This window comes from Triturus cristatus, chromosome 5_1 (assembly GCF_964204655.1).
Source record: "Triturus cristatus chromosome 5_1, aTriCri1.1, whole genome shotgun sequence".
In the NCBI taxonomy this organism is placed as follows: domain Eukaryota; kingdom Metazoa; phylum Chordata; class Amphibia; order Caudata; family Salamandridae; genus Triturus; species Triturus cristatus.
The window spans coordinates 109,851,705-109,877,731 of NC_140587.1; the positions used below are offsets into that span (position 1 = coordinate 109,851,705).

The 26,027-nt window shown below is 44.3% G+C and overlaps 1 protein-coding gene across 4 annotated transcripts in view; it reads left to right on the top strand.

Annotated features, from left to right (window-relative positions):
- The window catches only part of LOC146830335 (fucolectin-like), a 163,731-nt gene extending 158,258 nt beyond the window's left edge, over positions 1-5,473 (top strand). For all 4 annotated transcript variants that reach the window (XR_014961420.1, XR_014961419.1, XM_085604539.1 and 1 more), the window contains one exon: positions 1,067-5,473. Coding sequence is in view for 2 of the 4 variants with exons in the window: in XM_085604539.1 (XP_085460665.1) it covers positions 1,067-1,220 (154 nt within the window). In the remaining 2 variants the exon portion in view is untranslated. The remainder of the gene's footprint in view (positions 1-1,066) is intronic.
- The last annotated feature ends 20,554 nt before the right edge of the window (positions 5,474-26,027 follow it).

The following is a 26,027-nucleotide window of genomic DNA, read 5'->3' on the forward strand; positions in this document are numbered from 1 at the left end:
CTTTTAGGCACTGAATCCACATAATACTTTCCCATCGCATATATCTGATTCTACTGATTGGATTTTTGTCATTATTGTCTCATTTCATTTAATGCATTTTTTTTAAATTGATTTAGGATATTTCTTGTATTGTGTTTCATTTTAATCCTCTTTTTATGCTTCATTAATACTTTGCAAATTGCCTCAAAGTTAAGCCTGAGTGCTTTTGTGCAAACCTACCAGAGGGTTAATTTAGTGCCTTTTTGATTGTTGATTGAAAATGGTATTAAATCTCTATACACAGAGCACAGGTACAACTCAGGAAAAATCCCTGTTGTCATTTTGATGTGGAGAGGAAATTACCCAAATTTACATTCCATCTTAGCAGTAATCTGTTTTCTATGTGTACTCTGGAAAGGGACTCTCTCACGCATGACACAGGATGGGAATTTGAGATATGGTGATCTTTGGAGAGTGTACTTTATAGCATATTCACCTCATTGGCTGGAATTTCAAGCGATTATCAGGTGAATCTGCTGCTACATTCAGAATGTTTTACTGACATCTTAACGTTGTTCATCACTGCTAATGTTGTGACCCTCAGCTGGGCTTAGAAATTTAGCTAATCATATAAAAGTATGAGGAAGTCATCTCTACTTCTAAATCAGATGATGATTCTAGAGAAATGTTTACGGATCCAAGAAGAATGTACCAATTTGTGCCAAATTCAATTTTAGACAATATGAAGATAGGTGCGAATCAACTGTGGAGACATTCTTAAAGGTCAGTAACATATTGATAAGACCGTAGTAAGGTATTGATGAAGGTAGGCCACCAAGACAAGGGAAGTATGGGTAAGGAAATCACATTCTCTATGTAAAGACACGGTAAGTAGTAATCCATCAAGAAAGGTAAGATTGGAGAGAGTCCAAATAATTAAAGCCAAATTGATTTGAGGTTGCCCTCTTTATTTAAATGTATTTATAAACAGTGGAAAGATATTCTATCTTATGATTTATTTATTTGCTTTCAGTCTGGATTGTTTCTCATTCACTTAAACCTGTCGCTTTTATCTCTTTTGTCACAGCTGTGGTACATTCACACAGTCAAACATTTACGACCCTGTCGTATTCTGCTGCAATGGGATCAGGGGACAATACGTCCATGTCCAAATTCCAAGGTTTATCCAGTACCTTTCACTGTGTGAAGTAGAGGTTTATGCGGTGAAGGAACAGAAGTAAAACGGATACATCGGATAGTCTATAGAATGAGCCAAGATATTCCGAGCTCTGATAAGCCTGGCTGCACCATGTGCTAGGAAATGACCTTATCCTCTGTATTACCTACTTTCTTATATGCTTGTTGTAATAGCTGGTTAATTTCATATTTGAAAAATATGGTGTATGGTGTCTTCTTTTAAGCTGCCATTCTAATTCCTTTTTAGGTGATCATGTAGTTTTATGTATTCGAATAAAATGCCAGTGATATGATTATATTCTTGATAAAATTCACTTTAACATCTAATGACATGTTTCAGAGGAAATTGGACAGAGCTAAGAAAAACATAATTGCTGTAGCGTGCCTATGTAAGTAAATACTGAGATACTCAAATGATGTTTGCATGAGCTGCATCCACAAATGATGTTTATCACATTAAAGCTTGCCCTATTGGCCATGCCAGTGCAGGGAAAATAAGTAGCAACATATGTTTTATTTCTGTATAGGATGCATACAGAAAACAGAGAACTGAATGTGAGAAACAGGTTGATAATTGACTATACGTTCAGATGTAAAATAGCACCTCAGAATTTCCAGTTGAAGCAAGAACTTCCTTTGGAGTGGAATGATAACCAAACAGCCAATAGAATTTATAATACTCCAGTCATTGAAGCATAAGGCCAATGCATGCATATTTAAAAGAATTGGTAGCAATGCGTTACCGAAAACTGTAATGTCAAACGAGACCTAAAACAGAATAAAGAACAAAAATAAGTGGGAAGAAAGCATTTAGCATCCTACAGTTTTGTTTAGCAGTTTTACACAATTTAAACTTGGTCCAAGAATATTTTAGCACCTTAGAACTGAACCAGACAACATTACACTTTCTTTTTTTTAGACACTAGTCATTAAGGACCAGATGCATCTAAGGGTTTTGCCCATTCTGTGTCTATGGGAAAATGTGTTCATACATATGGCCCCTAGTGATTTGTCCAGAATCACAGGATGTTAGCTAGAGATTATGATTTAAAGCTTGTTACCCTGTTCTAAATTCAGCAGCTCTAGCCACTAAGTCACACCGTGCTTTCAAAGTATGCTCTGTAAAGGTTCACACTCGCTCCAATTTCATGTTCTGATTATCTCGTACAAAGCTCAATCCCACTACCAGCACACTGCAAAAAAGACACACATCAAACAGTTACCTGGCAATGCCTCACCAAAACACATGTTGACACACAAAGGATTTATGTGAATTTTGTGGAACATACTGGTATTATTAAGTGATAAATTATCGAAGGGAACTTAAAATTGGCACATGCCTATTAAGTAGGCCCCACAGCATTGACAATTCAGCCGGATACCTCATAAAGCTGCAAATAGTAATGTAATGTAATTTTACTTTACTGCAAATAGTTTTGGTCATTGACTGATGTCCAAGGTCCACAAGTTTGCCCCAAAGCTAGGCACGGGTGTAGAGGAGATGGAAATCCGACAAACAACAGTCACTCTAGTTCAGTAAATGATTTTTGTTTTTCGCAAATATTTCCTTATAAAAAATACATGCATATGTATGGGCTTTCATCAACCCTCTTCATCCATGTGTCTATTGTAGTGTGATTCACAATATAGGCCTACCCATCACAGCCTTCAGCATATGGCAATGGAACAGCCCTCTCCAGTCACTGGCTTTCTTCACAGTCAGTGCCAGCATTTTTTCTCTGCACAGGTGGATGTGCGCCTACCAAGAAGTGCACTTCATTAATTCTCTTGTGAATTTCATTTTCTGTTTTATCAACTGCAGTTGGGAATGTGCTCCTCCCACTCCTTTCTTCCCTGCATTTAGAAGCGCTTCATAGACACTGGTTTCTCACTTCTCCTTTCATCCCAGATCAGTGTTGCCATCCAGGCCCTATTTTACTGAGGCCAGGGGTAATTTCAGTTCAAGAACACATTGCTGGGGACAACAGTTTGTTGCACTTTCTTGTCTTGTCTGTGTTCTCTTAGGAGGCACTGCATTGCTGTGGCAATAGTCCTTCCTTCCTGAGCGCAAAATGTCAAAACTAGCAGCAAGCCAGGATCTGTTTGGGGTGAGCACATACTGTCAATGGCACGTCTGATTAATTTTCACTTTCTAGCTGCTGCTCAAACACTTTTTATTGAGGTAAAAATTAGTCCTACAAGATGAGACTTGTATTCATTCATCCTGGAGGGAGGCAGTGAGCCTGATACATTCTAATCAAGAAGTATCTATTTGCCCGGTCACAGGTCAAATAGTGCAAAATCTCTGCTATTTACCCAGCGCCGGTAAAACGTACATAATGTCTGTTGTTTAGCAGGCCATAGGCCAAATAGTACTGATGATGTGCAATGACCAGCACACAATAAATAGTGTAAAGGAGATCTGTATTTATCCAGCCACAAAGATAAAAGTGACTCCAGTTGAAGGTATTGTGGTGGCCATCTTGCAATGGGAATTGAACATGTGTAAAGCAGTTGGCAGTAAGAGCATATACAAATCTACAATAGTTTGTAAAAAGGTAATTTCATGAAATAAGCTACTCTGTTTATAGATAAAAATATTAAAATACATTTTTAATAAAACATTTTTAATATTCAAATAAGACATGAAGAAATACAACAGAAGCTTCAGGATTATATGGCACACAGATATTTTGCTCTTCAGTTAGAGAGTGACTGTCAGCAAAGACTACTGAGTATGGTTTTGAAGCATGTTACATAAATGTTTTATTCACTCAAAGAATATGTTGGTTGTTTAATGTTCATGATGCTCCTTTTGATGTTTTTTTTGGGGGGTGAGGTCTTTTTTGGTTTATTATGGAAGGCCTAGTGCAAAGCTCTAGGCTTCTGTTTAAGGTGGATTATGCTTTCTTATGATCTCAAATCTGGCAGCACAGCAGAAGTCAGCCCTACAAGATCTCTGGGTGGTCAATGGGCCGCATCAAACTTTTAAACAATTAGTAAATAAAACAGTAAAGTCATTATCTGTGGAAGAAGATAAATCTGCCCTGTCCAAAAGGGCTCACGGGCGGTTTGTTATTTAGAGTTATATAAGGGCCGCGACACTAATCTACTTGGGAACAGGATTCTCAAAGACCGCGAAGGAATCATATTTGAAATTGAGGATGGGTGTTTTACCAGTAAACCAGCACCTCCCTCCTTGGCAAAGGTTAGATACAATTATGAACTGCAGAATTTGTGGCGAGTCCAAAGATGATATCCTCCACTTGTTGTGTAGCTGCAGAGGCCTAGACAAAGAGCGTAAACTGCTATTGAAGCCATTCTGGTACCAGAGAGGGATCCAAAATCGCAGGCAAGCATTAAAAGCCTGTTTTGATGGAAGAGACATCCAGTTAGCATGCAGACTATTCAAATTTATAAACATTGTGAATTCAACGATTACATAACAGACTAAACACAGAGGGCCATTTTCAAAAGGCAGAAGATGTAAAAATTCACATTGTTATATACTGTTTCTATCTGGATATCATAAGCGGATACCCCTACTGCCATAACTGAGTATAAAGCAGGGCACTGCACATCGGACATAGACTAAGATTACAATAGCTAAATCAGGAGCTTTATCAGTTTTTTGTCCCAGTCAATTATTTCAATAATGTATGAGATTTTTAATCAAACGTTCTTAAAATAACGATTATTGTAATGTATGTTGAGGTTTCTTTTAACAAATGTACTTGTGTATGTAGCCTCATTTGAATGTGTTATTTTGCAAAGATTTTAATTAATCATGCAATAAAGCAGAAGTCAACAAGCAGCAGCAAACAGGGAATGTAGACAGATAAATGACATCTGGGCCCCATAGGGAGGGACACATGCAGTAGGTAATTAGTGATTGGGGACACAGTGTTACAAGGCACCTACAAGAGGTAAATTGAGCAAGACACAGTAATAGTGTATCTTTGAAATGGTAAAGTGAAAGCAGGAGCCAGGCAAGGAATATATCTGAGTAATTTACAGGAGGAGTCTACTCTGCTGCCCGTGAATACATACAAATGTTTATACTACTTGTCCAGGAGAGTAGGTTTTTTACATTAATGCTTTTTGGACCCATGCAATGAGTTGCCCCTATAGCCACACTGTAATTTTAGTCACCTGCACACTGCATATTTGGGAATGGTAGCTTTGATTTTTAACATGTAAAGAAGTTTTCTAAATGCGCAAAATCCTGTCTCTGCTGGAGCCTCATATTTGTACCTGATAGTGCTGTTTCATTAAAAGAAATCTGGAAGACAAAAAATATCTGGATGCTGTTTCTGATTAAAGTCATTGTGAAGGGGGCTCGGGAACAAAGTAGTAGGAGGAGGATGAAAGGTAGGAGAATACGGGGCAGTAGGTGGACCACCAGGAGGGCTATGGTGACCTGAGAGACAGAGGCTAGGGAAAGCAGAACAAGACCCAAAGAAACGTAATGTATGAGGACAAGGGTTACAATGCCAGAGTGAACCAGAAACAGCTAGATGATGAGGAACAGAAAACTGAAACCCAACACTGGAGGTACTGGGGCCAGGGTGAGATGGATCAGGAGGGCAAGGAGGTTGTGGAACAGGGAGATATGGACCCAGTGAACAAGAACCTGATGGAACATAAGGACCAGAGGTTGAAGGAACATGATACATGAGGCCCGGAAAAAAGGAGCACCAGAATTAAATGGACCAAGGTGACCAAGATTAGAAGGATTACTAACATGCACACGATGAAACTATATAAACCAGGGGAGCAGCACAAAGAGTGATGATGGATGAGAATCAGAAGGTCCAGGATTGGAAGCATTTGAAACATGAGACCCAAGATCCAAATTACATGGGGGGGAAGTTCAAGGGAATGACGATCAGTCAAATAAGCACCAGGAAGTACAGGGCCAGGAAGTTCTTAGACTAGCATTAATAGGAGATCAAGGAACATCAGAACTAGAAATGTTTTGAATGGTCTGTGACAGTACAAGTTATTGCAGAGCCATGCGGGCAAGGAGCAGGAAGGCGAGGGCCAGGAGGATCAGAACCATATTGGAGAGGACTGCGAAGATCAGGGCTTAAAGGGCAATGGCCAGGATTAGGAAAGGCAGTTAGAATCTTTACGAGGCATTTGTTTTAACCTGTGTGTTTTAATTGCTCTGAAACTTCTTAAAGATGTATTGTTGTAATTGTTTTTAGCCCGTAGGGAACCTCGCTCAAATTGCATGTATTTGCGCATATTGTACCACTTGCACCAACCTTTAGATCTTAACACTGCCGTCTTGGAAAGGCAGCGCTCTCTTCTTTCCATTAATATCTCCCCAGTCCACTGCAGCCATTAGTCGGCTCTTTGAGTGTAGGGAGCTCTCAGTAATTCAATGGTGACTCACTTCCGCTGGGCCACATTCAGTCCGTGATCTTGGGAAAGGGACAGTCTAGTCTTTTGTAACCAGACAACCTTGACACGTTGAAAGGACGCTATGGCGCTGACGCGCAGAGGACTCATGCAGCGGGCACACCAACGGCGCTCCAAAGGTTCACCAAAGGCAAACCTGTCTATGCCCGTCTGCACCTGTCCATCCCTGGACCGTGCCCAGTGCCAGTCCCCCTGGTCCTCTTTTAAAAATAAACGCAGGTAACATCTGCTACTCTCGAGAAACACTACTGGCACTAAGATCCACAACTACCACTATCACTTCATGCCTCCCCCATCACCCTAATCATAATGATCAACCTAAACCCCACCTAGGAAGCCATCCAGACCTAATAGAAATATCTGGCCATACTCAAGAGAAGGGCCCTGGCCTCAACAGCCCTAATGTCTGCTGCATGCTACATATACAAGATCCCTGGGGAAACACCAGCTAGATTGCTGTGATCTTGTTCAAACCCAATACGCTGACGTGGCCTTCGTAACAGAAAATTGGGAAGATGAGAGTTCTGGCCCAGATATCGTTGCTGGCACCCCCCCCAGACTGGATAGGCAGCAAAAAAGGGAGGGGGACCGGCGATATTTTATAGCAACCACTTTAAAACAAAATTCAATCCATTAACCACTACAGGCTTTGAGACATTATCCAGACTCATCAGCCATTAAGGGGATGCTAATATGTCGTCCGATAGAAGTAAGGAGTAGTTTTACTGATAATTCTTAGACATGATCTAGCTGGGTACGGCGGCGCTGGTGCTGGTTGACCTCTCTTCGGTCTTTGATACGGTCAGCCATGAGGTCTTGGTCTACCGGCTCCATGACCTGGGGATAAAAGGAACAACAATGGATCTCCAAGAAACGTTTCTAACAAATCATCAATAAAACGTGGCAATGGCCACTTTTGTCTCCAGGCAGTTTTCCCTGTCATGTGGAGTCTCACAGGGATCGGCACTGAGCCCAACACTTTTTACTCTTTATGTTACGCCACTGGCATCAATAATCAAAGACGCTGGTTTTACTTTGGCCTCATATGCGGACAACACCCAAATTGTGGTGTCTCTGACTAAGGTGGACAACAACTCTGGTGAAGCATTCAGCTCATGTATGAGGAAGGTGAGTAACTGGATGGATGGCAATTACCTGAAGCTGAATGCCTCAAAGACCAAGGTCATCGTCTTCGGTAACAAACCCTCCCTCTGGACAACTGATTGGTGGCTGCCAGAGTGGGACACACTGCCCATACCCTTTACAAAGGTAAAAAACCTAAGAGTCATGTTAGACAGTGAATTGAAATTCAAAGAGCAAGTCAACAAAATCCCATCTGCATCCTTCTGCTCCATAAAATATATATATATATCTACCTCCCATTCTTTTAAAAACAGTGACCATGGCTATGGTCCTCACACGGATAGACTATTGTAACAGTCTCTATCTCACTCTAAGATCAGGTCTTCTGAACAGACTCCAGATTCTCCAAAATGCAGTGGCCCGCTTCATTTTTGAAATACCAAAATACGAATTAGCAAGAGAAGCCATCAGAAACGACATCAGTTAGACAACGATTTAAGTTCAAAGTCCTGCTTGGCATTTAAATCTTTGCAAGGACTGGGGCCTGACCAGTTTAAGAGAAAATTTAAATGGTACATACCGGCAAGAGCACTACCATCAGGTTGGACCAGGAACATGATGGTCTCCCCATTTAAAAAGGCTACATGGGGATAGGAGCATTTACAGGACAACGGCAATGCTCTGGAATAAATTGCCACTTACCCTAAAAGCAGCTCCTTCTCTTCTCAGTTTCAGAAAAGCCTTAAAAACCTGGCTTTTTACACGGGATGGATAAAGCATCTTAGCCTCCTGAGTACCACATTGGCTATTTCTGTTTCCCTTGATCAGAGTTCTATAGCGCCAAGACGGCCTTGGCCATAAGCTGTGCTTTATAAACTATATTTACATTACATTACTTTTACATTACATTACAGTATGTTCAGGATATTAGGATAAGCTGAACAGGAATTAAGAAGGCTAAGGGGGGGCTGTACCAAAGGCACTTGGAAGAACAGAGCAAGAGGACTGGGTCAACTAAAAGGATAATGACCAAGAGGACTGTACACAGGGCTAAGAGGGTCGTGAAGCTCAGGACCTAGGGGACCACGGCTTGGATTACCAAGTGAGGAAAAACAATTATCATAAGTAGCAGGACCAGCATCTGTGGTGGGCAGGAGGACCAGAACCAGAATTTCCATGCCATGCTCAGGAGGATCCGAACAAAGAGAATCTGGATCAAGAACACCTGGATCAATGGCTGCATACCAGTAGGACTAAATGGACATGGTGCAGATCCAGGAGAACAAGGACAACCCAAATCAGAAGGACAAATTCTAAGAGTACCAGGATAGGAGAACCAAGATGTACCAGGACCAGCAGTGCCAGGTCTAGGAGATTGAAAGTGAGTAGCAACAGGACAGGGAGACTAGGAACAAGAGGACCACAAACGAACAGGGCCAAGTGGTCCAAGACTGAAGGAACCAGAAAAGGGCATCATGGCCAAAATGCAAAGTTTATGATAACATGCACAATAGGAAAAGAAGGACCGGGACAACCAGGCATAAGGAGACCAAGACTAAGATAGCAGGTGGGTCAGGTCAAGGAGAACAGGTCCAAAGAAGCCCAAACTATATGAAACACGGTCAAGAGGTTCAAGGACAATAAGCAGGGAATCTCGAGAAGGACATGTACTATTAAAAACAAGAATAGCTTGGCCTTGGCCTCGATTCCCAATAGGGACACAAGTAGCCATATTCAGAAGGAAAAAATCTAAGAGGCCCAGAAACAAAGACCTATGTGGATCAGGAAGATCAGGGCAGGGAGGATCAGGACTTTGAGTACCAGGACCAGGAGACCAGAGTGAGATTATAAAGGAGGATCAGGACCAGGGACATCTGGACCAGGATGATCACAGTCTGGAGTTTGAGGACACAGGGCCAGGAACAGGATGGCCAGTAAGTGGAGGAACAGGATGATCAGTCCCAGGAGGACACCATAAAGGAGGACCATGAAAAGGTTGTGTAGCAGCATGAGGCCAAGCATCAGGAAGAGCAGGGACAAGAGAATCAGGACCAGATCCAGGAAAACAAGATCCAGGCCAAAAGGACAGGGGTGTCAGAAAAACAAGCAAGACAAGGGGGGTAAATACTAAGAGTACTAGGAGGACAAGAACCCTGAGGACCAGAATCAAGTTGGATAAGAATAATCAGCACCTATGACAGACCTATGGGTGCCAGAGGATCCATGATTATATGACTAGGGCCCAGAGTATCAAGTGGACCAGAAAGACTGGAACCTAGGGGCAGCAGGGCACTTGTAAGGTGGATCAGAAAATCAGAGAGCCAGGAAGATCTAGGCGACTAGACTTGGCTGTCCAGAAGGACCAGGACCAAAAAACAAGTTTCAGAAGGGTCCAAACATAGGGACTCTTGGCCATTGGGTGCAGTGCCAGAAAGACTATGAGGACAAGGCACAGGGCCAGAAGGACCAGGATGAACCAAAGCAGAAAGACTAGAGCTAAGATCGCAAGGCCTAAGAGGGCCAGGACACAAAAGGCCAGGTAGACAGCAAACTGATGTAATGGGATCCGATGAGAAGGGGGAGAAGGATCAGAAGGGCCGGTTTAAATAGATGAGGACAAGAGGATCAGTAAAGAAAAAAAAGAGCTAGAAGAGCAGAGTCTGAAGGACCAGGATGGCCAGAAGGACAAGAACCAAGAGGATTGGGCATACAATAAGGAGGACCAGAAACTAAAGGATAATGTCTACTGGATAAAAAACAGGAGGAGAGCACAGACTGTTGGGACCAGAAATGTGAAGACCATTGTTAGGCAAACCAGACTGACAGTGAGGAGATCTAGGAGAGCAGGACCTGAAAAATGGCCAGGTAACCAGAGCCAACAGGACAAGAGCAAAGAGGACCAGGGCAGTGATGACCAGTGGGACTAAAACCTAGGTGAAAAGGAAGTACAATTCACAGAGGCCCAGGAGTATCGGGACCTGGTATACCAGGAGAAGCAAGACCAGGATGAAGAGGAAAAGGAGGACCAGGATGACAGGGACCATGATAACCCAACATGGAGGCTAAGAACAGGATGACCTCAACAAGGAGGATCCGGATAACGTATAAAAATGAGACCAAGGTGATAACACACTTGATAACCAGGGCCATGGAGGAGGACAGAAAAAACTAGTCAGTACAGGAGAATGTGGCCTAGGGCCATTAAGACTGGGGAACAGATCGGAAAAAACTGGGTGGACTGAAAGGTTCAGAATAAGCAAGTGCATGAACTCAGTGTGGGAGGACTAGAGAGGTCAGAACCAAGGGACCAAGACCTGACGTTCCAAGCGGATCAGAAGGACTATGAACTGGGGTATTAGGACCAGGCTGGCAAGGATCAAGGGAAGCAGGAAATTCAGAGCCATGAGGGCCAATGGGACAAAACCAGGACCACAATGACCAGTCCAAGGACAAGAGGACCTGGTAAGGAGGACCAGGACAACTGGTGGCAGTACCAGGTAGACCACAAGAACAAGAACCAGTGCAAGAAGAATCAGGATGACCCAAACCAGGAGATTAGGTGTGCCATCTGCCGATTTCACACACTCAGTAGTCCAGGTCTTGAGACGTCAGTGGAGGAAGCAACGTCACGTCTGGAAGTCAGGCAGTCAGGCAGCTCGGAGCTCAGAGCTCAAGGCTGAGCAGACTGAGCGGGACCCAGCAGAGGAGTGTGGGAAGTGTGGGCAGTGTGGAACTACGAGCCGCCACCAGGTGCTTCCGACCACCGAGCCACCGAAACCACAGATCTGGGCCAAGAATAGGTGGGAGCCCAAGTGGGACCCGGCAGTTGCAGTGATCCTGCAAGGCTGCCGGTGATTAGAGAGCAAGCGCGAGCAAGCAAGCGTGGCTGCCATTTGGAGCGGCCCCGAAGTGTGAGCCCGGCGGGAGACCGCAGAGGCGGTCTGACTAGGTTGGGTGCGGTGCGCCCGTGTGCCCCACTCACTCCATTGTGGCATGCAAGGGAATCACTGAACTTTAGCTTCCGCTAATTAACTGAGCACACAGTAGGGCAGGAGGGCAGCAGCACAACAAGTGTGTTCTCAGCCCCGTAGTCTGTAGTCTCCAGTCTGTTGTTTGTCGTCCTCTGACCCCCCAAAGCCAGTTGATCCGATCAGGCCTTGGGCATTACCCTTTAGCAGGGTCCTTAATGGGGATTCAGTCAAGATATATTTTTCCAGAGTGCCTTGTCCTGGCACAACACAAACAGTACCACCAATAACCAATAATACAATAACAATACCATATTATGACACAACAGTCAAACAGACTAACATAAGATCCGGCAAAGAAAGACGGTCTGTCACAAATGTTATCAATAACAGGAAAAAGAAAAATACATCATCATCATCATCATAGTCTTTATTCGAATTTAAAAATAATTCATACAAGACACAAACATATACATAAAACAGAATTATTACAAATCTCATTCCCTCTAAAATACATAAAATCATTCATTAAATACCTAACATTTGGGTTTAAGAAGAGAATTAAACATATCAATAGACTAGGGATGATATACACTGCGGAATATAAGAGAAAAAAAAAAGAAAGTGATAACACTAAATTTGGATCTGGAGATTATATCCAGTGCCGTCAGTCCGTGGAGCCCTGCGAAAGTACTTTCGCAGTTTCCCTGAGAGCCTTATCCCTTAGAGACCATGCCCAACCCAAATATTTAGCTAAGGCGATTGAATGGACTGGGCAAGTGCTTGTACTAAGAACTCTTAGGGCTACAGCAGAGCTCCTTGTGGCCAATAGTTTACACAGAGGGGAAAGCCACATTCGTCTAGGCTTAGCATATGAAGGGCAGACAAACAGGAAATGAGCAATTGATTCCTCTTTAGCACCACAGACGGGACAAGATCCTACACTAACACCAAACCACCCGCTAGTTAGGGCCCTAAGTGGAAGGGAACCTGCTCTAAATTGGAAATAGAGTTTCCTATCTCTGGGGAGTGTGATCAAATCCCAATAGTGTTCGAAAGTTGGGATCGCCTTTGCCTCTAAAAATCTGCTAGTCATTGTAGGGGAGGTTGAGTTACTCCACTCCCGGTGGTTTACCCGCTCCCAATAAAGCGTTTTCAAAAGCCTCTTAGCAGGAAACCCAGCAGCGACTGGGTTGCTCCAAAGCCCCTCCAAGCCCAGGTCTATCAAGATTTCCCGGAGGTTCCTAAGCCACCCGATCTTATGGAATGTATCAGCCTGCACAATGTCCATAATGCCCATTGCGCAAGGCTGGAGCTCCGGGGTGGTCCATAATCTCCTCCAGTATAAGACCGGGCGGAGTTTGGCTAGATCCTTAATGGCCTTCCTACCTAGGTCATAACGTAGAGGTACTAGAGGCGTGCTCTGTGGGAGACCAACTTTGAGCGAAAAAATTTATTTTCGACGAGTGTCAGAGATGATAATACGTCGAAACCCCAAAGCTCAGCCCCATACAACGCTGAGCCTAGGGCCTTTGCCTTATATACTTGGAGCACGGGTTTAATAGGCTTAGTGTAGGATTTTTTATGCTCATTAATCAAAGTTCCCGTAATCTGGGTGAGTTTCAATTTGGACATTTCCAAGTGTCTATTCCACTTGTTATTCTGTGTCACATGCATGCCCAAATAGACAAAGTTTTTAACCTCCTCGAGTATTTGGCCATTCATTCTGGGTGTTCCTACTCTGTAGCTTGGATGCGGGTTGAAGGTCATAAGTTTAGTCTTGGTCACATTGACCTCTAGACCATGATTTTTGCAAAAGTCTTCAAAGACTGAGAGTGCCCTTTGTAAGCCACTCGGGGTTTTAGATACTATAAGAGTATCGTCGGCAAACATCAATATTGGAGTGGATACTCCAGCCAGCTTGGGAGCGTCGGTGTTGACTCGAAGCATACAGTCGACTACTCCATTGATGTACAGGGAAAAGAGCGTGGGTGCCATGGCGCAGCCTTGGCGCACACCTCGCTCAACCGGAAACTCGGGGGTTGTATCCCCAGGGCCTCCCCACTGTATTTTTGCAAAATTTGGCTCGTGGAGCCGCCTAATCAGGGTCAACAATTCCAGGGAAAGCCCAAGTTTTTCAAGTACCCTCCAAAGTTGCTCCCGAGGGACAAGGTCAAAGGCAGCTCTTAAGTCCACAAAAACGACGTAGAGACTGCCTTTGCCTAATGTGACTACCTTCCAGAGCAATTGTACAAAGCGGGACACCTGGTCCACAGTGCTGATAAATTTACGAAAACCAGCTTGGAAACTGGAGAGTATTCGTTTGTCTTCGATCCAAGCCAATAGCTCATTCAGTACCATCCTCCCAATGACCTTTTGAATTGTGTCGATTAGGCTGATGGGCCTATAGTTTCCTGGGAGGGTTTTATCTCCCTTTTTGAAGATAGGGATAATGAGAGCCCCCCCCAAGATTTAGGCACTGGGGCACCTTCAGCCACAGCATTAGCCACTAGGGCAATGTACTTGCTCCAGGAAGGCTTGTTGTTAAGGAAGAGGTCGGATGGGACCCCGTCCAGACCGGGTGCCCGCCCAACAGCTACACAAGCCGAAGCTACTAAAACATCCTTAGGGGTAAAGGGACCACGCGAGTAAAAAACATATGGTGTCTGCCCCAAAGATTTGTAAAGAGGGTTGCATGCGTATTGGGGTTTAAAGTACCCCAGCCATTCCTCTTGGGTGACATGGTTTGAAGGATTTTCAGGCAAGCCACCTCTGTTCCACTTGATCACGTTCCAGAACGTTCTAGTGTCCCGGGCATGACAAGCCTCCTTCAGGTCAAGCCAATATAATTCGTCCCATCTATTTTTTGCTTGGGCGAGGCACTTCTTGTAGAAGTGTCTGGCTTGTTGTATGCATGTCTTATTCCCAGTAGAGAGGGCTTGTGTCAAATTTCCTCTGGCTCGTCTACACTCCCCGTTGTACCACCTCATACGCTTACAAGGAGACTTGCTATCCTTATTTATTGGTTTTAAAAAAAAAACACGTAGTCCTTCGAAGAAGGACTCATGTAAACTAGTTACTTGGACATTATTTTCTTTGACCCCCAGGACATCCTCCAATCTCGCGGTGGTTTTGGAAAGCTCGATATCAATGCTAGCGATAATCGTAGCCTTGGTCATTACCTGCGACCACTTAATTCTCCGCATATCGTTAGTAGGGACGCAGCCAGTGGTAGCCAATATTGTTACTTCACTCGCCAAACTGCGATCCCCCCACCAGCAATGGGTAACACAGATGGGGTTGTGGTCGCTCTCTATTCTTGGCTCAACCACCATATCGGAGATTTGCTGCCACAACCTCAAGCAGCAAAGAGCATAGTCAATCCTGCTTGTTGAGCAGCCATTATCAAAGGTAGGTGCACGCATCTTATCCCCTGAGGTCCTGCCATTCAGGGCCCTTAAGCCCTTCTCATAGCAAAGTGCATTTACCTGCACTGCTGCCATAGACCACCTCTTGATAGGAGGAAGCGAAAGGGCTGGTATTCCCCATAGACGATCTTCTTCGGGGTCAAGGCCCCATTCTATTTCTGAGTCTAGGAGGGGTTCAAATGTAACATTAAAGTCACCTACAACAATCAGATCCCTGTTGCTAGATTTAGTTTCGATGAGACTAGTCAAAGTGACTTTTTCCCTTTTGTCCCAAGAAGATATAAGTTATAGATATCCAATGTACCCGTGTGACCATAAGATAGCCTCACCAGTTGGATATCCGGGGAACCCGTGTCAATCATGACAGCTCTTTTAAATAAGTCCTGTCGGGCCCAGATGGTTAAACTGCCCATGGGACGACCTTTCGGGCCTTGGATTGCTGGAACGTGTAAGTTCAGGTAACCCAGTAAAAACTGGGCCTCGCAGGTCCACGTTTCCTGTAGAAGGCAAACATCATATTGGTTAACAAAACTAACCCAATCAGGGGAATCTAATTTGGACTTAATGCCAGCTACGTTCCAAGACAAGAAAGTGCCTGATCTATTACTAGACAATTTATTATAGTGCGCAGCAGGCTTACTTAGTGCACTTTCCCTCATACCCGTCCTATGTTGTCTCGGCAATATGACCCTAGAGGTGGCAGGCACCCCTGAAGAGGCCAAGGAGGCAACGTCATGACCACCAGCAAAACCGCTTACTGTTGCCCTCACTAGCTTGGGGGGTGTAATACTTAATTTGCTATCAGATTGTCAATTCCGGAAGCCTGAGTTGTAAAAATAGTTTAAATTATGTGCCTCTATCCTTGATCTAGACCCGTAAGGTAAGTATTCAGAGATAAACCTTGGAAGTCGTGTATCTTCGAAATTGACAATGATGCAATCACCCTGGATGTTTTTAGATCGTGAACCTACCCATTGCACTCTTCTAACAAATAAAATCCGCCCATTCAGGTGATTAGGGATAGGTCTGTTCATGTTTAACCAATGACTCACTTTGTTTTTTAATTCCTGGAAGGATTCAGTTTTACCAGCAGGTAATTCAGGAACACCGGTTAAAATTACGACGTAAGGAAGGGATTCAGGAGGTAAATGAATTTGGGTTAAGGGTAAACTGAGTGGGTTACCTGGAGGATCCAAATCAAGAGCTACTCTCACATCCGCAGTTTCCTTGGTGTTTGTGCCCATGGGTGCGTTGGTAGACCTTCCCTCCCGCCCAGATGGTTGGTGAGTATGAGTGATAGCCCCTCCCTCCCGCCCTGGTAACTGGTGGGTATTTAGCCCTGGTATAGATGGATCAGAGCCTGAGCCTGAGTTGGTTAGTATGGGGAATTTGTCAATTAGGGATGGTGCAGAGGTCGTAGAGCTTCCATCATGCGAACAGTTAGTTTTGCTAATATTCTTAGTGAACAGTTTGACGACATTCTTTAATGAACAAAAATTGTCCAAAATTGTTTGTTCCAGCTTGTCAACTTTCTCTGTGACTATATTAATCCTTTCTAATAATGGTAAGATAAGGGAACGGACAGACTGTTCTAGCTGGGAAATCAAGTCACTGCTACTTAACGAGGGGGGAGGGCGTGTACTAGCGTCATCCATAGATAGGCAAAGCGAAGAACTTGGACTGTCGGTGATTGCCGTATTTTTTGATATTTTGGATATTTTCACTTGCCTAGCACCATCCACAGCCCCACCCCTTTTCCTTTTCTGGTTGACGGACCTTGAAGCTTTTGCCCCGGCCCTTGTCTGGGGGCGTGTGACTTTGGGTTTGGCTATGGCCACTGATTCCACTACTGGTGTAACATCGGTCAAGACTGGGCTCTCTGACAGCCTCTTAAGAGATAATGACGCATTACACAGCATGTCAGTATCAACAAGGGAACATGTAACCCCCCGTAAATGATCTCTAGATTTTTGGGATTTAGCAAAAGCTAATGGGCCCAGTGAGGAGCGTCTTATAAGCGTGGGGTCTGTAGAGAGTCGTCTTTCGGTGATGGCTATTTCATGTTCCAGAACCGAAACGGCTCTGGTGATGAATTGGTCCATAGTGCCAGACACTGAAGTGGGGACCGTGGCACGCTTCCCCTTCCCAGCCATGTGTCGCAATACAGATAAAATCCCAATAAGCAATAAAAGTGAATGTACAACCCGGTTGTCTGTATTTAAGACTCAACTCCACTAGCAAGTTACTGCGGGCACTCGCAGGAAGAGGAAGAGGGGGAACCTCGGTCTTTTGTGCACCTCCGGGCGCATCAGGGCCCGCAAAGGAGTCTGGGGGCTGTAGTCTCCCCCGCTCTCGGCCGCGAGATGTAGAAGCGGCAGCGGGGGAGACACACAGCCAGAAGGAGCCCTGGAGCGGCAACAGCAACACTGGATAGCAGGGCAGCAAAAGAGTCCCCCAAGCCAGATAGGCAACGTTCAAATTTGCAAGTTTCCCGCTCCCCAGAGGGAGCCTTGGTCTTTTGTGCGCCTCCGGGCGCATCAGGGCCCGCAAAGGAGTCTGGGGGCTGTAGTCTCCCTCTGCTCTCGGCAGCGAGATGTAGAAGCGGCAGCGGGGGAGACACACAGCCAGAAGGAGCCCTGGAACGGCGACAGCAACGCTGGATAGCAGGGCAGCAAAAGAGTTCCCCAAGCCAGGTAGGCAAAGTTCAAATTTGCAAGTTTTCCGCTCCCCAGAGGGAGCCGCGGTCTTTTGTGTGCCTCCGGGCGCGTCAGGGCCCGCAAAGGAGTCTGGGGGCTGTAGTCTCCCTCTGCTCTCGGCCGCGAGATGTAGAAGCGGCAGCGGGGGAGACACACAGCCAGAAGGAGCCCTGGAACGGCGACAGCAACGCTGGATAGCAGGGCAGCAAAAGAGTTCCCCAAGCCAAGTAGGCAAAGTTCAAATTTGCAAGTTTCCCGCTCCCCAGAGGGAGCCGCGGTCTTTTGTGCGCCTCCGGGAGCATCAGGGCCCGCAAAGGAGTCTGGGGGATGTAGTCTCCCCCCGCTCTCGGCCGCAAGATGTAGAAGCGGCAGCGGGGGAGACACACAGCCAGAAGGAGCCCTGGAGCGGCGACAGCAACGCTGGATAGCAGGGCAGCAAAAGAGTCCCCCAAGCCAGGTAGGCAAAGTTCAAATTTACAATTTTAAGAGAACCAACCAAAAGTCAGGTTACTGCCTCAACAACAACAGTCACAATGGATACAATAGCCGACAAGGATTTTGGAACACTGGTGGAAATAGATGGAGTAATGGATAGAGCAACATTGTCGCCAGTGAATCTGAAAAAAACTTTTTTCAACCCAAAATATTCTCAAAATCTTCATTTGTGAACTACGCTGGGGCAGTGTTAAACCTTAGTATCAGCAAGCAATTGGGCCTCCCTTCCTTACTAAACCCAGAAATGGCAAGTCCAATAGGTAAGGGTATACCAGCCAAACCCACACTAGGAGGCAGTGGAGAAGCACTATTTAGCACAAAAGCTGATGGAACAAAAAATAAAAATCAGATGAAGGGGGGCACAAGTGATGGAATGGAAAGATCAGCAACATGATAAGCACATTAATAAACACATTGGAAATGGGAAGAAGGAAATAAACAACCCGCAGGAAAGCCTCTAGCCCCTTGGAGGCACCAAAAACACCGCCAAGAATACCATTGAGCCAGATATTACAATTCGTACCAGTCAGTGTGTAATGACTTACGCAACTGCAGCACTTTCGTAGTCGAAAGCTTTTTCACTTACATCTGACAAGCCTGCGGCAGGCATTTTGGGTATCGCTACTCACGATAAATCACCAACCAAAATTGTGGAAGCAAAGAACCTACTACTGAGTTCAGACAAGACTGTTCTCGACTGCACTAACAAGAGATCCAATGTGACAACACAGCACATTTGGGACCGTGGAAAGGTATTAAATAACATCGACATCGATAGCAAGTCATCAAATCCAGATTTCTCCGGAACGCTGTCAGAATATGTGCCCATTACTTCAGGCACCAGAACAGCGAAGGCTGGGGTTGAACAATTAGAGAACCCAAGCCTCACTCCCAGTAACACGTTCTTTCTCATGACTGAAGAATGGTAAAAGCTGGTCACCACATATTCCTCCGAGGATAAATGAGATACAGCACATCAAGACACAGGAAGCGCGTCAAGGGAGACAACAAAGGAAATGCCAATTGGAGGGAACAAAATATGTGCATCCCTCCTAAAAACCATGCAACTCTCAACAAAGGCCACGGAAATGAAAGTACTCTGGACTCTTCCTCCGTGGAGGTTAGAAAAGATCTGTGGCCAGGAGAAGAAGTGGGACCTGAGTCAGAATAACAAGAGGAGCCAGGGACTCGTGGCAGAGTCAATGAGAGCACGCATACAGGCTTAGGCCCTCCAGGGCCCCTAGACAATGGGTTGAGAAGAACCGTGGCAGCTGTAACAAGCAGATAAAGGGGTGATACTGCTGAACAAACGCAATCATCAAAACAATGCCGGAAACAGGAGAAAAGGGAGGAATAAAAACCTATCCATAAAATCTTTTATTCCAGTAGCAACAAAGGCCCCGAGTGGACACCAATGTGGAGTCATTAAACCCACAGATTGAGCAGATTACCATCGACGTACCCTGTCCAACAGTGCTGGAACATGTAGGAAAGGCATATTTAAGTGAATATAAACACTCAGAAATCATCAGCTCTATTGAACAGGTGGAAAATAAATCGGCAACAGCAGGGGGAGCTGCCTCTCCACTAGCCTCAGTCGTAAAGGCACCCACCAAGCCAATAGAAACAGCAGACGTTAAACTAAAAGTGGAAATAGCAAACAGAGAAGGATCAGATATACAGCCAACCCTCAATGCTAGGAGGAGGAAAAAAGAGCCAAGAACTGATATTGCATATAGAGTGGGATCAGAAATACAGCCACCACCAAACATAGGGAGTAGGGAAAAAGAGCTACACAGCGAAACTCCTCCGAACAATCCCCCAGGAAAATTCTGTTCATTCCAGAGTATAAATCGAAAGGACGGGGAGACATCCGAAACAGAGGAAATATTCTCTGAATACTAACCGCCATCAGCAATCTGACCGGGATTGGCTCCTAAGACCTGGAATCTGTAAAATTTTAAATGTTTAAACACCTGTCAGAGCACGAGGTAACAAAAACAGCCTGGGCCACCCGGGGAATAGTAGAGAAAATTCTTAAGGAGGAGCACCAACTACAAGCCAGGGGGATCCCACTACAGCTTCATCATGCAGTCGGTTATCCAGAGCCACTACTTCAACATCATCAAGAGCCCAATGACATCAGGCCAAGTAATAACAGAAATTCCAGGCCCACTAACTCTGTGCTTAAGGGTGCACGCAGTACCTCTGTAGGGGCTACGGAGAGCAACATCCTTAACACCATGAATTCTTGGGACAAAGGTGGAAAATATACATTAAACGACTGGACCTGGATAGCAAAAGCTATAAACACCAGACTTGAGAATCCATAACACAGAGCAGAACATGAAAAAAATACTCCAAAGTGAAAACTATGCATCTGGAACATAAATGGCCTGCGAACCAAAACCATGTATAAGGCCTTATTGACATATCTGCAACAATACAATCTAATTCTCCTCCAAGAAACGTGTCTAGAAGATCCATTCAACTTACAAGGCTTTACATCATACCATATTCCAGCAACCAGAAGTTCGAAATTTGGTCATCTGAAATGAGGCCTCACGACTTATGCCTCGATCTAAACCATAACGACTGTTAAGGAATTAACAAGTAAAAATACACCAACAAATGGAATGAAAACAATACAGATGGAAATAGCAGGTCCCAAAGACAAACAACAGCTAATACGTGTCAATATCTATCTACACCCTCGCAAAAAAGAAAAACGGCGCACAATTCCTGATAGCCGAACTAACGAAGCTGCTTACCAAAGAGGTAACTTCAAATTATATCATCCCAGGAGAATTTAATATGTTCCTTTCAGGGCATGCCAACTCAGACAGACCAGCAGGAGACCAGCAATAAGTACCGGGGATCCCACTCCAGGAAGAGTGCAAGTGGGGCAGGCAAACTAAGATTTCTAAAAATCTGTTAAAGGACCTAGAAAGTCTGTGCCTGGTAGCACTAAACGTTCTATTTGCGAGAGACTGCCCTCAAGCTGCAACCTTCCGCAATGCCTTCACAAATACTGCAACAGACTACACTTTTTCATCTTCATCATTTTTCATATCAATAAAAGATTTCAGGATTAGAACTCTGGATTATAGTGATCATCAATCACAAGAGCTCATACTCAGAGCTCATGGAACGGCACTCACTTATTCAACTGAGGATTTAAGCTCAATGGTCACATCGAATCACAGGAGAATCAAATGTAAAACGAGTGATCCAGGAAATCTTTTGGCACTGGCAAAAACACGGTTGGAGGAAAGCAAACTGTTATGCAGGAATAGTTTAACAGCATGGGAAAATTTCATCAAAAGCTTTGACCCATCTAATTCCAAAACAGAGTCAATGAAAGAAAAAACAGGGCCAAAAAGCCAACGGGAAGCACTTTGCAGGCCTGCAAGCAACCAAAGAATCCATCTTTCGTCGACTCAAAATGAAGAATAAAGACAAATAAAGAGGAAAATAAACAAAGCACTGCACAGTCTCCGCCAAAAGGGCCCAGTTAATAACATACAGATGGAATTAAGGAGGCTAAAGCCCTGTAAAAATAAAATCATCTGGCAAGCGAAAAAGGAAAATGTTGACACAATATGGGGAAAATTGCTACATGATGCAAAAACCAACAACAGTGCTAGGTTTTGGCATACAGTTAACAGTGTAGAGAACCCAAGGGCCCCAGGAATAAACTCTCATATAACGGAGGAAGCCTGGGCAAAGTTTTTGCAGCATCACTTCAATATGGAAGCTGACGAAATTAAACAAGATTCACCAGTTCGCCAATGCGACCGGCAGCCCCCAAAACACCAAGGTTTGGAGTTTGGTCGCATTTTCTCAAATAAACTGATTGCAATCTCAAAATGCAGATAATATTCTGGAAGCTGAAAGCATTCCAGATTCTTGGAAGGGATCAATCATCTCACCAATCTACAAAAAAAGGTAGCAAGAATGAACTGAAGAAGTAAAGGCTCATTGCAATAATTGATAACAATGCCAAATATTTTGCAAGCCTTTGACTGGACGAACTTACTGAGTGGGCACTGGAAAAAACCCTAATTCCCATCAATCAAACAGACTTTCAAAAAAGCATGGGGACAATGACAAACCTTCTTGCCCTTTTGCTTCTAATAGATGCCACCAAAATTATCAAGAAGCCATTATTTGTCTGCGTTATTGAATATACAGCTGCTTTCAACAGTATTGACTGGGGAAAGCTCTGGGCAAAACTTTCCGGGTGGGATATAGCCCCAAACCTCTTGAATCAGCTAATCATACTCCACTCCAAGACATGGGTCCAAATTAATTTGGGGGCCGGGGACCGTCTTTCAAGGAGAATACCAACCACCAAAGGGCTAAAGCATGGCTGTGTCCTTGCCCCAACCCTGTTCAACCTTTTCGTGTCTGATCTCTCAACTGAGCTTGATGACTGCAACCAGCATGCTCCGAATCTAGGGGGTTTAACACTCTAAAATGTACTGTATGCTGACGATCTGATACTGATCAGCCGAACTCCAGTTGGCCTGCAGCACCTGATAAATACCACAGTATTCTGACAAACTGGTCACCAACCCAGGCCCACTGACTTTTAAGTTATTCATTGTAATCCTTCTTAAAATAGATCTATTGTGGTACTCACTGTTTACAACTACTGTTCCTGTGGGATTCTAAAAATTATTTTAAGGGTTGTGGGTCAGTAACTGTGGCATAAAATCTCCAAATCCATTCTGTTATCCCAGACTTAGTATGAATCAGCATACTTACCAGCATGGGAGTTACTCGGCAAGGATTGTAAGGAACCAGGCACACAAGTTATACATCAACATTGCCTTTGTTGATTGCATTTGGGCAAATATGCACTTTTTGGATGACCACTTTCAGTCTAGTTCGGTCATGGCTCTTAAAGCCAATTTAATAGAAACTTGCATTTGCCTAGGAACTTTTAAGAGAATGGACTTTAAATCTGACATCTTGCACTTTTTCATGGCACCTATTGCACCTTACTGTTTGCACTGTACGCCAGTTTTTATATTCTTTTTGTTGTATTATGGAAACACCGTAATTTTTTTAATACGTTTTAACCAACTCTATTATTGCAGAATGGGTTGTTTTATGTCCTTTGTACAGGTGTTTTACCATGTAGCTGATTGCAAAGGTTTTTATTAATCAAGCTATAAAGAGATTACTTACTTACCTAGGAAAACAGGACAACAGGTCAAGGTGAATAAGGACCCAGCGGATCAGCAGGATGTGGATCATTAATACATGGTCGGGAGGTCAGGGAAGGGCTAATATAAGGATGAACCAGGAACAGACCCAGGAAGACCAGGGTCAGTAAGGACTACAACCAGGACCCCCGGATACAGGGAAGTTAGACATGGGACAGTAGAAGGATCAGTAGAAGGATCAAGAGCAAAAAAACAACCCATAAAGTTTTACTTTGGATCAGGACAAGGAGGAGCTAAATGCCCAAAGACCTGGAAGTGAAGAAAGAACACAAAGAGCAGGAGGACACTACTGTGAGTCTAGTCTACCTGCATTAGGATATCCCTTTAGTGAATGTTTGTTATTTATCCTTCTTATGCGGCCAACCCTAAGTAACCCCCACCCCTTCAGTCCACATACAGAACTGGAAAGTATTTGATCAAAAATCAAGACTTGTACACTCTGACCTCTGACTGAATAAGACGCGGTCTGAAGCTTGCAGCTTAGTCTGAGGGTATATCTAAGGGCATAAGGACTAAAACTTGGCTGAGGAGTTTAAAGGTGGGCGGGTGGAAATGTGTGTGGTCTGTGAACGATGGTAGAAAGGATTTTTTGAAACTCATATGGCTAAATTCAGGAAATTTTTTGAATAGCTAACAAAGAGATCAAAGGAATATGGCAATCAGCGGAGGGCAGCTCAAGATCATACAAAGGCCTCAATGAACTGGAGAGGGGGTGATGGAGGATCCAGATAAATCATCTAAGATGGCCCAGAGAAGGATTATGTGTTACCCCCATATCTTTGCAGTGACATTCCATGTGTGTTTATGTGAGGGGTATGTAGCAAGGGACAGATTTACTTAAAAGTCACGCAATGCTTGCTGCGCTGCATTGCGTGACAGGGAGAGAGCAGAAACACACCATATCTTCTAACATTTGACACACTTCTACTCTCCCCCTGTGCTGGTCCGCTATGTGCTGCCTAGCACCTTTATTCGGAGATTCTGCCAGGAATGAGAAATACTACAAGATTAATTCTCTGTTTGTTGCAAGCCGCAGAGTCATAGCTGCATGTTTTCACTCTTGGTGGAGAGCTTCACCTGGCCCACCTTTTACGAACTCCGTGACGGAGATCTCCTGTCACCTTATTCAAGTGCTCTTCACAGTCCAGTCCTGATGAAGACCCCACCGTTAGAAAACCAATCTATTCCTGCACCCAGGGGTTGAAATGTGGACAACATACAGATATAACACAAACTCTGGCGACATTGTTGTTAAAAAATTCTTGTCCATTGAAGCTATGTATTTTTTCAGGAACATTTGACCTACTACAGGCTTTAAAAGTTTTTATCACACAACTATGATGTATATATGTCACTAATACCTTTTCCCTGACCTTCACCCACACGTTATCAGTTAAACACACCCATTACCCTCCTCCTTTCTTCTGCACCAAGAGCACTGTAAATATTGTACATTGTAACTATGATGAGCAACGTCATTGCCATCAAATGCTAATGCTTTGAACACAATCACATTAGATGCTTTTTCTTGAAAGAGATTAAATTGGATTTATGTCCTAATGAACAAACCAGTGTACCAGCTACTATATACTGTCTTGCAAATAAGTTGTTCTCTACTCCGACCACATCCTTTTGTATAGCAGCAGCACCTACTCAGGCATATTTGTGCTTGGTGCAAGGATGCCTGAATTATGAATAGAATTGTTTTTGTGAAGTATGGGGGTGACAGAGTAGGGGCCATTGAAATAATGACTTTTCACCACCTACCTATTCAGAGTAAAACCTATCTGGAAAAGAAAATAATGTCCCTTTCACCCATAGAGAAAACTCCCAACATATGAGAGCATTTGTTTTTAATTGTTTTTCACAACTAACTCCTGCTTTGGTAGTTTTTTTTTTAACCCCTTCGCTGCGGTGGGAATTCCGCCGCAGCGCTGGGGGGGGGGGGGTTTGGGGGCAGCACGGTGGCACTGTGCTCATGACGGAGCCACTCCGTCATGAGCCACGGTTGAGCTGTGCTCATGACGGAGTGGTTCCGTCATGACTCCGCCCACTGCGCTAATCGCCCGCACAGGCGGGGAATTAGCGCCGCGTGGGCGGAGCGGCCGCCAACGGCCGCAGCATGACGGAACCACTCCGTCATGAGCACACGGCGACCGTGGCTCATGACGGAGTGGTTCCGTCATGAGCAGGGGAGGGGTTAAACAAACATTTTTGTTAAACCTTTAGTAGACAGCCATCATGTCTGACTGTCCTGTTTTTCAAATGTTTTGTGCATAAACAGGAACTTTCAATGTAAATAGTTGTCTACAGGGCCAGCGGCCAATGGACAACCCTATATTTGGCTAAAAAAGGTCCATCAGGATGTTGGAGAAATTACAATACTGTCCCCCATCCTGACAGAGTTAACTTATGTCATGAGATTGGAATGAAGCTTATTAATTATAATGTGCTGGTCACTTCACAAGGGGCATTATGCAATTGTTTGCATTTTCCAAATCATTCTTTTAAGGTCCTTTA